We start from the raw sequence: 12,598 nt of genomic DNA on the forward strand, positions 1-12,598 counted from the left end.
GTAACATACTTCCAGGGTTATGGTTGGGGTGATGTTTAGTTAAGGGGAAACACATATCAACTGGGAGACTTTGCACAACACCTGGAACAAAAGATATCTGCAGTTGTGGCTGAGTTGCTCTCCTGCCAATCATAACTAGTTTGTAGCAACATTTAGCATCATAGCTAGGCAAACATTAGCATTTAGAAGGCATAGTCAATCACAGCAGGGTGGAGTGTGTCTTCCTGCAAGGCATGTTGGGTATGCACATCCAGAGAGTAAATTCAGACCTCCCTCTATTTTTTTGGACTTTCTGCCTGTTTATATACTTTGGATTTTGTCTGTTCCTTTGGATTTGCTTGACTTTGATGGACTGATTCTGACCCAGGGACAGGTGAAACTACTCATTATCCAAAAAATAGGAAACACAGAAAGGCAGGATATAAAACAGCATAAACAAGAGGAGAGGCAAGAACTTCAAAAAGCAAAAGCAGAGACTAAACTAAAGTAAAACCCAATACTAAGACAATTAGATGACCAATTTAGTTTTGAATCCACTGTACAGGGGTCCCGAAGATAAAGTTGTTGTACACAACAAGTTACACACAGAAAACATTTTTTTTTTGTTCATTGTCATACTTGCCTCTACAAGTTTCTATGGAAACAAAACGAACAAGAGTAAGAATTAGACAACCACATCATAAATCATCCTGGTTTGAACCAAACACAGGCCTCAGTTCACAAAGAAATGTGAGAGACTCCTGTTTTTGACACTTATTTTCACTGCCAAATCCAAGGGTTAAAAATCAGCATGTTCATCACAAAACTTTCTCATGATTCCTGCAACAAACAGTACTGCAACACATTGACAATAAAACATTTAGCATAAGCGAAGTTCCAACAAGTCAGACTATTCGAATAATTCAGGGTGAATTTAGTAGTAATAACAGCAGGACATGAATGAAGGTCAAACTGAAGCTTTACAGAATAAGCCAATGACATTTCAATAACTTTCTACAAACAACAATGCTAAGTTTTACCATGCAAAGTACCATGACAAATATGGAAGTTCTTACTTGAGTTTTGCAAGTAACATTATAAACTGGAGATTAAAAATGAGCAGACTAGAGAAGTGGTTTCACATCACTCTAGGCTCCAATAACAGTTGAGCAAGCAACCGACAGAACCTCGGTCAACGTTCTCCTTTCCTGTTCCCTGTACTTAAATTGGCTATATAGAAAAGAAAGCCAAATGTTGAAGATGGTCAAAAGACGTTGCTGGGTGACCAGTAAAAGCAACATACTGTTAGCTAAATGCTAGCTAACTGGCAAGCTAATCTACATCAATTGTTAGCTCTAACTAGCTAGTTAATCTATATAAATCGTTAGCTAGCTACAGCTACATCTTCTAGCTAATGTTAGCAAAACACTAGCTAGCTAGCTAATCTACATGAGTTGTTAGCGAGCTAGTTAGCTAACAATTAGCTAATTAGCTAACTTAAGATGTGACCATATATGTTGCCTTTATAGTTCGTCCAGCAACATCTTCCATCCATCTTCAAAATTCGTTTTTCTTTTCAACATACACAAACCGAGCACATAGCATATCTATGTACAGGAAACAGGAAAGGAGAAAGTGTTCCGCTGGGTACCAGTTTGCTCAACTGCTATTGGACCACAGAGCAAAAGGGGAATGACTTTTTTATTCTTTTGAAGGCCTCTAAAACAAGTTTTAAAAAAAGAGAGAGGAAAAAAACACTCCTTGATTAACCTGCTCTTTAGTCTTGTCAAGAGAGAAGTTGACATTTTCAACGTCCTCAAGACAGAAAGATTGGGAACCACTGCACTAGAGATTTGGAACTACTGCACGGCACTATTAAATTTCAATAAAAAAATGTCTGCCAGTTGCCATGTGGCTTTCCTGTAAGGCTTCAGTTCAATTTGGGAGGCAGAAAAAAGTAGTACTTACATTAACTTCAGTGATAGCGATATCAACGACGCTACCAACAACAATTAAGGCATCAAATGTGTTCCAAGCATCAGCGAAATAGTGCTGTTAATGCATGGCATTACATGTAAGGGTAAAGATGGGAATGAATGAGAGAGACCGTGAAGAAGACAGATGATCAGGGAAGAGCAGGAGGTAAAGAGGGTACGAGCCGGGGGATTTAATGAAATGACAGGGTCAGGGGAGGACAAAAGGAGAGAAAAAAGGAGATAAAGTATTAAGAGCGATCAGACAAAAAGCCAGAAATCTGAGTCCTGCTGTGGAGACCTGCAGTGTGAACTGAACAGAGAGAGGTCAGAGAGCAGCGGGACTCGTTGTCGCTGAGCTTACTTACATCGATCTCACTGAGCACAATGTCTACTATGCTGCCAATCACAACCAAGGCGTCGAACACATTCCAGGCATCCCCAAAATAGCCCTGAGTGAGGTGGAGCGAGTGGTATGCAAGTTGGATGTGAGATCAGCAAAAACAAAAAGTCTTTACTCTTACATTGAAATGTATACAGATGTTATCTAGTCATTTAAAACACACGGGAACCCCTGCTGAAGGGTTGATGATTGTAATGCGTCAATTTATAAACTGCTGTTGAGGATCTGTTAACACTAAGCTTACATGCAAAGACACTGCTGCCAAGAACTTCACAAGCAGTGAGGACTATTTGACTACAAACAAAGAACAAAAGTCAGCACTGCACCCCACACTCTGTCTCTTACTAGCATCCTGTCCTTCTTCTCAACAAACAGCTGTTGGGCAGCAGCACAGTTGAGGGGGAAATTTGAAAAAAAGGAAAAACATTCACTGACTGAATCCACTTCTCCATTGAAAAACAGTTGCAATAGTTAAACATTTCGTGAAATCTGCTTTTTTGCTCATTTGCAGAAAGTTAAACGACAGCGTGGAAACCACTCTCACATCCATCTACTAAATATGAAGCCGCAACCAGGAGTTAGTTAGCCTAGCTTAGCATAAAGACTGGAAACAGGCTGAGCCACCATAACATGGCCTTCATACATATCATCATATTATAATGCCATTATCACAATTTTTTTATCATCAAAAATCCAAACATTATGACGACATATCATGAACAATATGATATGGCACAATCCTAGTTTTATGTCTTTGTGCTAGGCTTAGCTAGCTGTAGCATAATTTCAACAGACAGATGTAAGGTTGCTACTGATCCTCTCATTTAATAACTCTCTGTAATGTTCTTAAAGTATTCCTGTAATACAATAAATTAATCTGCATTAATAAATGTACACTAAAGGATCTGTGTGTTTATCAGTATAGCATCTATTTTAGTTAGTGTCCATTTGAGCTCTGCTGGAAGAGGTTGTCTGTGAAGGCATTTGCGGTGTGACTCACCCTGGGTTTGAAAGCGATGAGTTTGAGAACCATTTCCACAGTGAAGACAGCAGTGAAAACCATATTAAGAATGTCCATTACATAGTTAAAGAGCGCTGACTGGCCATAATGCTGCAGAACAGAGACAAAAAGGGACAGTTAGAGGAACCTGAAGAAAAGGGAGCTGCTATTATTTCAAAATATGCTCTTTATTCATTTTAGACAAAACAAAGATTCTGGTCAAGAAGTCAAAAAAAGAAAATAACACACCTGCAAAAGTAAAACAGTAAAAAATTAGAAAGAATATTTAAAAAACAACATTTAAAGCCAGTAAGTGTATAATCTTTATGTGATAAAAGTTTAGTGCTTGTTCTTAGCGGGAACTGCTGGGTCTCTGTAAATAATATAAAGAGTAAAGTCTAGACATGTTCTATATGAGAAATACCCTAAGATAACTTCTCTTATGATTTGGGGCTATATAAATAAAATGGACTTCACTCTACCACACTGTTCTTCAAATGATTCTGAAGGTTCAAGTTTGAAGAAAAGTAAAACAATCTGGGTGAAAATTGAGGGTGTTTGGATTCAGTCCATTAATCTCAGTGTCCTTGGGTCGGCTAGCATTGATGTTACATGGTGTATTTTTTGACATTACCACTAGATGATGCCAAAGCACACACAGTACCTAGGCAAAAATTGCACGGTAAATATGCATGAAAGTATGGCAGACAGAAAACTGTTATTTAACTTGCTGGTGACAAAATAACTTTTTTAGAAACTAAGTGGTTTAGTCGAAAATGTGTTTTGTCATATGACTGCACTCAAACTAATGTTTGATACTTCCTAGTCTGGACTCAAATGAACTTCAAAGCAGATGTTTAAACACATATAATATATGTACATATAAAGAAAGCTGCAACGATAGTTGATTAATTGATTAGTGGTCAACTATTGATAGTCGATTGATTGTTTTGATTTCCGGATTCTCTGATTTCAGCTTCTCAAATGTGAATATTTTCTGGTTTCTTTAGTCCTCTGTGACAGTAAACTGAATATCTTCGGGTTGTGGACAAAACAACTAATCAATTAATCCAGAAAATTACTGACAGATTAATTGATAATGAAATTAATCATTAATTACAGCACTAATACTTGTATACTTGCTGTCAGGTATAATCTTTTGAACAGACATTTAATTTTAATTTTCACAGAGCTGGTTGGTAGTGTAGGTACAGTGTAACTTCTTACCTGTACAGCCAGACAGAGCGTGTTGAGCATGATGAGCACAAACATGATGTACTCAAACCCAGTGGAGTTCACCACATACCAGAACTTGTACTGGTACGGGTTCTTAGGGATGTACCTCCTCAGTGGACGTGCCTTAAGTGCGTACTCAACACACTGACGCTGCACAGAAATACACAAAAACACACTTAATACTCCCATTTGAATCCAACCTGAACTGCGTATATGAGCCACAGTTAGTCTTTCCATGGAATAAGTCTCTGTAAATAAATTCTGTAAATAAACCTCAGAGAAAAAAAAGAGATTTCAGCACTCAACTTAGAATATTAGATCAGCCTATTTAAAGTTCTCCTAAACTTCTCTTTAGTTTTTGACCTAATACACACACAAACACACTGCATCTCCACACACACATTTTGGGAACCTGCTGACTGACCTGGTTCTTGTCCAGCTCACAGTTTTTGTACTCTTTCTCTCCCTGTTCCTGAAATGTGACGATCACAAAACCTACAAAGATGTTCATCATAAAGAAAGCGATGATGATGATGTAAATGATGAAGAAGATGGAGATCTCCACACGGTAGTTGTAAATGGGACCCAGGTTCTCCCTGTTGGAGTCGATAGCCTTGTACAGTAACCTGAGAAGAGAAGAAAACAGAATGCATTTGATGCCGATTCTCAAAATACAGACATCATCTGTGTTTTACTTGAGTATCTCTCTTTGTTTTTCAACTTTACCATATGGTGTTGATTATACTGACAACTGACTTCTCTTATCATTTTCAAAGCTTTAAAATGGTATAAAAAGTCTGAATCTTACGCAGGCCAGCCTTCAAAGGTGGACACAGTAAACAGAGCCATCATAGCCATGAGGACGTTGTCAAAGTTGAAGTCGCTGTTGTGCCACAGTCGTTTGTGGATGGTCGGCTGGTTCACGTCTCCATCCTTATACAAGATGTAGGTGCCTCTGTATGAACATGACATGGAGCATGCATGGAAGTTAACACTGAAACTAGGACGGTAACTGGAAGTAATTTTCTGTGAAGGAGCAAGATGAGTAAAACTAACTTGCACTCCTCTGGGCTGGACTTGGCTTCATCCGTGCAGCGATAAAACTTTCCCTGTGGAGGAAAACAAAACATTTTCACTCTAGAAATGCCTATTTTAAAACTCTGGCCTCACGTGTAATATTGATGTTTTCAGCCTCACTGCTGCTGACCTTAAACAGCTGCACCCCGATGCAGGCGAACATGAACTGCAGCAGAGTGGTGACGATCATGATGTTACCGATAGTTCTGATGGCCACAAACACACACTGCACCACGTGCTGTAAGACAGAGACATGCAAACATTTACACATTGTGATATCCATACTGAACTGATTGTGGTTATTATTGTGGACAAGCTGCAGGGTGACTTTGTGATGAGGTCTCACCTTCAGGCCTTTGGCTCGGTTGATGGCCCTCAGGGGTCGAAGCACACGGAGAACCCTAAGAATCTTCACCACCGAGATGGCAGAGGACCTGAACAATGAAGACAAGTAGGTGAAGTGTTAGCTGAAAAGCAAGATGTTCTATAAAAAAGACAAACAAACAACTAATTTGGTACTGCAGGAATTTCTCCAAGAGCCCAGCGAATGATTTCAGGATCTTTACTTGCTTTTCAATCAGAGAAAGCAGTAACTAAATTAAGTTTTCTGCCATACCTCCTGGTGCCAAAAAAGATCCTGTTCAGGGTTAGTACTTTCTGCTGGGTGGGAGTTTGCAGGACTGACCGTTGCTGACTGTTCAAACATCTTGCTGCTACAACTTGTTTACAGCTTTATTCGCACAATAAAGAGGCACTGAGTGCTGCTAGAATCAGTACTAGGAGAAGGGTGAGCAATTTCTTGTAATATTCACTGAAGACAAGCAAAGTTATGTTGTTGTCTTCCTGACTAATGTAAAAACATGCATGCAGCCATTCATTACACACATTCAAACATCAGAGTACAAATGTGCTGTGGTTTTACAAGTCCCAAATTTAATGGTTGTTCAGACGCAGAGGACATACAGACAAGAACGCTCCAAGGAGACTTTTCGTTCCAATGTTCCAACTGTAGTTTAGTTCCTATGGCTCCATTGTTCCTGCAACTATTTGGTCAAAGGTGAATGGATTAATATTTCAGCTATCAGTGATTGGTTGAAGTCCAGCGCTGGTTAGTTTTTTTGGGGGTGTTGTTTTGGGGGTGATTTCTGTCATTCATTTTTGCTGATTTAATGGTCTGACAAAGTGAGCATCACTGCTCAGCTGCATGCTGTCATTCAGTGGCACTAACCAAGACTCGGTGAGTTTTATTCTGTTTCTGCTGAGTTTAAATATGATTCATGAGGAGTTAGCAAGGAAATTAGTTGAGTAGAAGACAAAACCTTATTTTCAGATGTATGGTTGAAAAGACTATTTCCTTCCTTGATATTTTGCGCACTTGTTTTTGGTTTATTTATTGGATGTAGCAGCCAGTTGTTACAATGTGACATGCCTAACTGAAAACGAAAATGTGTCTGCGTTTGTTTGTGCTCACTGGATGCCAAAGGAGACGAGGGAAACCCCCACCACCAGCAGGTCTAGGAGGTTGAAGTAATTCCTACAGAACGCTCCTTTATGGAGGAAGGCTCCGTATGTCGTCATCTGAGGAGAGGACAGAGGAAGTTAGAGGAGCAAATGACAAAGAAAAAAAACCACACATATTTCATCCAACACACACTGGACACACACAAATACAGAGTTACACTTACGCTCCACACTTGAGAGGACACAGACACACGTACTGCACAAACATGTTAAATAGAAGAACTATTTGCTCACATACATCACTTTCAATCTTGCACACGCGCACACTTCTCCACACTCTTTTAGATCACTCTGATTTGGGGTGGCGAGCTCAGAGCAGTGAAAACAGGAGGCTAAATCTACCATCGCCACCCCCACGGCCCTTAACTACATGAATGTAGTAGTAAGTCATTCATTTCGCAATCGACTATGGGATGAGGCAATAAAACATGCATTTTGTTGCCACGATGTCAGGGATATTTACTACCTGCAAGAGCTCTATAGTTATAGTGATTGGAAAGTAGAAATGGCCTTACTGTCACATTCATGTGGACCGTCATCTTAAAGCACATTCCATTATGTTCTTTAATAGTTCAGAATAAAAAGGGGAAGCAGCTCCCAATTAAAACTTCAGAGTTCAGCAGGCAGAGAAGAAAAACCAGCCAAAATAACTCTTCTTCAAATAATAAAAGTAAAGGATTAATTTTCCGAGTGTATGTAAATGTGGAGCCTCGCAGAGAGACGGAGAGAGGAGGGTGCTAACCAGGAGCATCAGAGAATGTGAGGAAAACTCGATGGGCTTTTTGGCTCCTGTTTAACTCCACATTTCTATGCACTCAGTCAGGGAAAGCAGACTGAACCATGCTCGGCAGGAACATGGTTGATTTTGCCCCCTCTTTTATGGATAATCTGAAGAGCAGTCAGTACGAGAGGCATGGAGTCAGCTTTGACTGGAGTTGACTTTACGTCTTCCGTACGCCTCCCTGGAGATGACCTCAAACTCAACTTCAGCCAATGCCTTTGAAAAATGTCTGAACAGCCCATTAAAATGTGTTGCATCGCACAGAGGGTTGCATCATGTTTTCATATCTGCATCATCAAAATCATTTCAGCGATGACTGCCCCAATGACGTGACACCCATGTGAGTAGAATGTAATGCTGATGTGATGTTTCCTTCCCCCAGCATGAGTTCTTTGATTAGTGCAATTGAAACAAATCTTGTGTTTGTGTTTGTGTGTGCAAAGTAGCAGATCCAATATTTAGTTTTTGCTTTTTTTTTTAAAAGAGGTGCCATGAAGAAAAAAGTAAATAAGAGAAAGGAAACAAACAAGCCAGGTTGTACTGAGTGGCAGGTGACACACAAGGAGAGAATGCAGCAAGGCTCTCGTTGTCATTTAAGGGGTTACCTTCAATATGATCTCAAATGTAAACATACTAGTGAAGACATAATCTGCATAGCCTAGGACCTGGAAGGCAACGAGACGTTTGGAGTGTTATTGGGGTGAGGTTAGTCACAGCACGGACAGGGGACACAGGGCATTTACCTTCAAAACGATCTCAACAGTAAAGATAGCCGTGAAAGCATAGTCAAAGTAACCAAGTATCTGCAAAAAGCAACGTAGATGTTTAACAAAGACAGTTAATCATGCAGATTCATACATCATACAGTATGTCAACAAGATGAATGAGAGAGAAAAACATTTGAAGGTTTTCTGGAAAGAGATTGTTAGAGGAAACACAGTGCATTTAAATTACATGCAAAAGGTATACACTGACTAGTTCTCCATCGTTTCTTATGCAGTATATATCATTAATCAACTAAAAGTCAAATATAATCAGTATATAATCAGTTTGTATAATCAGTACAAAGCACTGAAAATGAAAAACAAAGATCCCTGAAGACCCCTGGGTTGTTTACTTTACAGAACAGTACCAGTGTTTTTGCTTATTTAAGCTCATAAAATATAAATTGCATATCTTTAACATTATTGCAAAGTGTACCATAAGTTCAAACCTGCCAGATAGCAAAGCATGGTGTTCTCACCAAATTCAAGCATTGTTTAATCATTTTCAGGCTGCATTTTCAAGATTTTCCAGGGCCTTACAGATAATTTCACCTCTTCGTCACATTGAAATCAGTGATAGGAGAAGAGATACAAATTTAGGAAAACACAACAAAGTCTGATTTTTCAATATGTGCATGTGTCTATAAGCAGATGTTGCATCCCTTATAACCTGGCTGAGCCAAAATAAAACAATCACTTGACAAATACATTCAGCTTCAATAAAATCTTTACTGCTTTACTACAGCCTCATGACGACCTACACCAGAAGTTGACTAGCAGACTAACATAAAACAGTAAAATAAATCTAGTAGGTTACCCCTAAAAATGTTATACATTATGCTACAGTCTTCAGAGAGGTTTGAGTAGAGTGAAAGGAAAGGAGGGTGAAAGGAAAAAGTAATTAGGATCTCTGGCTTATTTTACTTCTTTATCTAAAAGATGATTTTAAATAACAATAAAAACATATTGAGTAAAAAGACTGTGCCAAGACAGGTTGATTTATTTCCAATACAGTACAAAACCCAATGTACAGACAGTAGTTTCACGTGAAGTACATCACAGTGAAACAGTCGTTGCCTTATTTTTTATTTATTTACTATTTTTGGTGCATGTTGTGTCCTCAATGAGTTAATGCCGACAACATCTTTAAAAACTCTCCTTTATGGTGCATTTAAGGACAATCTGACATCTGCGATGGGTGAGTCATCCGCTAAAAGCATTGCATTCATAAAGCTATGTTGCTGGAAAAAAAACAATTCCAAGAGACAAACAACATTGTCAAAAAGATAATGTGAATTTGGTGCTGTAGTTTCTTGGATTTAAAAGGCTGCTGTTGACTACCTAACCCTTAAATCATGAAGGCTGGAACAAGCCAGCATGAGCAGGGTCATCACATGTCGCCATTAAGTTTGGACAGCCCATATCTTCGAGCATTTATCCCCGTGTCCTGACAGCAACAGTCTTTGTCCTGGTAATTACAATTGAATGAATGTTTTTGAGAATAAACTGCAAGCAATCTTTTTGAAATGTGTTGTCGAGGACATGATAGATTACATAGAGGAGAAGAAGCTCTAGATTTTCTCTTTCTTAATCATCTGTTCCTCCCTTTGTTTCTTTTGACCTCACTAAGAACTGCAGCAGTGGACAGAAAGTGTCAGCAGAGAAATTACAAAATCTGTATAGGCAGATTGATATTGTGCAGACTCGCAGATGCAACAGATAAATGCTGCTGAAAGCATATAATCGACATTTCTCTGAAAATAAATCAAATGCATTCTTTGTTGCTTCACATATTTTTGTGTGTACTGAAAAACACTTTAAACCTGCTTAGACAATGTGGTTCACAACCTGCACATCAATTTAATCAATTTAATATTAATAATAATTTTATATAATTCAATAGTATTGTAAAGTTGTAACAGTGGAAGCTTGTTTTGCTGTCTTCATTAGAGAGCCTTGTTTTTTTTATCGACCTTGCCTGTTGATGTGTATAAAATCTTCCAAATAATTATAATTGTTTGTTGTTGTTTTTTGTTGCTGTTGAAGAAAGTGTAAAAATAGCATTGCTTTTATGTAACAAGGTGGAATGTAGCAAACAACAACCTGCAATAAAAATATTCTAAGTAATTAAAAGTATGCAAGTTATAATAAATGGGCTAAACATGCAAAACCACCGGTATGGTCATTTAAAGGTACGACACAAAAAATTATGACACAACTGCATCTCAAAATGCTTAACTACACTATAAAATAATATAATAATGAAGTGACTTATCAACTTATCTCTGTTAGTTAGTTGCCATAAATAAATTTCTATTGAGGGTTAATGGACTTACAATATTGCGAGCTGAGAAGTTTCGGATTGGATCCTCAGCAGCGAGTGAGACGGAGCTGAGCATGATGAACACCAGGATGAGGTTGGTGAAAATGTGATGGTTGATAAGTCTGTGGCAAAACACGCGGACCCTGGAGGACAAAGGAAACACAACACAACCAGAGAAAATCAGTGTGATATAACAGGAAGAAGAATAAAATATAATTTAGTTCATTTATACGATGCTTATCAAGACGAAGTGACAAAGTTCTTTATATGATCGAATCAGGATTAAAACATTTCAAGAGTGAGGCACGTGAAATCATGCTACTGAAATAATATCAAAATGAAATAAAAATGTAGTATGAAGTAACCCCTAGAGTTAATGAATGTTTTGAGAAGTGATTTAAAACATTTACAATAATCTAAGCAAAGTAAAGAAATAAAAATATGGATGATCTTCTCGAGATCAGGCCTCCTGTGTTTATGTGTCCATACTGTATGTGTAAATGGAGCATGATGTGGTTGTGTTTCGTACGGGTTTGTGCTGCTGAAGATGAAGAAGGCGCTTCCCTCTGGGATAGGAGTGATCTTCTCCTTCTTTACCAGCTCGGAGATGACCGGCCGAGGCCCCGATGGAACTTCAGGATCCTCTTCCTCCGCTGCTGTGTCGTCGTTGTCCTCTTCTTCCTCCTGACAGACAAGCACAAAGTGTGTCAGTCTACATATATATCACAAACTGTAAAGATAAGCTGCTGATACCTAAGGATACCTTGTCATCTTTGTCATCGTCCTTTTTGTCCCTGGGATAAAGAGAGGGAGTGTTATGCATGGTAGAGTATGAGCATTAAAATCTCTAATATTTCTAATAAATAACATATAAATAATATTTGTCACGGAGAGACAGACCCTTTCTTGTCTCCTTCGTCTGTGTTAAGAGACTCTGCATCTGCCAAGTTGTCCACAGCGATAGCCAAGAAGACATTCAGGAGGATATCTGAGAAAGGTGTTTAGTAAAAGACAACTGCTCTGTAAAAGCACTGATTCATATTCTACATACATCAAATGTTGAATGTAGGTTCTCTCATGCATTTGCTATTTCAGCAGTTCAGTGTTTTTGTATCAGTGATAGAGGATACAGTTTCCACAGATGAAGAGGATGATGAAATAAAAGCAAACGATCATGCCGGAAGACGAAGGGCCTCCGTACGCCATGATCCCATCGTACATGACAGCGTTCCAGTCTTCTCCTGTCAGGATCTGAAATCAATCATAATATTTATTTTGTGGGAGATGACTCAGCAGCAGTGTGTCAAGCTTAACGATTATAGAGGGTATGTGTTGACCCTTTAGCACATAATACAACCCCCCTAATCCCAGCTGAGTGGCCACAATAAACCTGTAACAGCTGCTACAGATGGACAGAGGTAGATGGATGTGTGTGATGACATGTGGCAAAAGGCACATTTCATGATGCAACTAACTTATATTTACACTGAGGTAATAAACCAAACAATTTTACAAATTGTCAGCAAAATCAAAATCAGTGG

At 38.7% G+C, this 12,598-nt stretch overlaps 1 protein-coding gene across 1 annotated transcript in view; it reads right to left on the reverse strand.

The window, feature by feature from the left end:
• cacna1da (calcium channel, voltage-dependent, L type, alpha 1D subunit, a) overlaps positions 1 to 12,598 on the reverse strand; it is a 94,001-nt gene that overhangs the window by 25,917 nt on the left and 55,486 nt on the right. Inside the window, exons 16-31 of the mRNA XM_084734743.1 lie at positions 12,188 to 12,308; positions 11,958 to 12,045; positions 11,821 to 11,851; positions 11,587 to 11,741; positions 11,071 to 11,200; positions 8,576 to 8,635; positions 7,140 to 7,246; positions 6,015 to 6,102; positions 5,799 to 5,906; positions 5,648 to 5,700; positions 5,400 to 5,546; positions 5,016 to 5,217; positions 4,583 to 4,741; positions 3,356 to 3,466; positions 1,948 to 2,031; positions 623 to 634 (exon numbers count right to left, since the gene is read on the reverse strand). Coding sequence (XP_084590869.1) covers positions 623 to 634; positions 1,948 to 2,031; positions 3,356 to 3,466; positions 4,583 to 4,741; positions 5,016 to 5,217; positions 5,400 to 5,546; positions 5,648 to 5,700; positions 5,799 to 5,906; positions 6,015 to 6,102; positions 7,140 to 7,246; positions 8,576 to 8,635; positions 11,071 to 11,200; positions 11,587 to 11,741; positions 11,821 to 11,851; positions 11,958 to 12,045; positions 12,188 to 12,308 — 1,656 coding nt within the window. The remainder of the gene's footprint in view (positions 1 to 622; positions 635 to 1,947; positions 2,032 to 3,355; positions 3,467 to 4,582; positions 4,742 to 5,015; positions 5,218 to 5,399; positions 5,547 to 5,647; positions 5,701 to 5,798; positions 5,907 to 6,014; positions 6,103 to 7,139; positions 7,247 to 8,575; positions 8,636 to 11,070; positions 11,201 to 11,586; positions 11,742 to 11,820; positions 11,852 to 11,957; positions 12,046 to 12,187; positions 12,309 to 12,598) is intronic.

The sequence above is a fragment of the Lutjanus erythropterus genome, chromosome 2 (assembly GCF_056507025.1).
Source record: "Lutjanus erythropterus isolate fLutEry1 chromosome 2, fLutEry1.hap2, whole genome shotgun sequence".
In the NCBI taxonomy this organism is placed as follows: Eukaryota; Metazoa; Chordata; class Actinopteri; order Lutjaniformes; family Lutjanidae; genus Lutjanus; species Lutjanus erythropterus.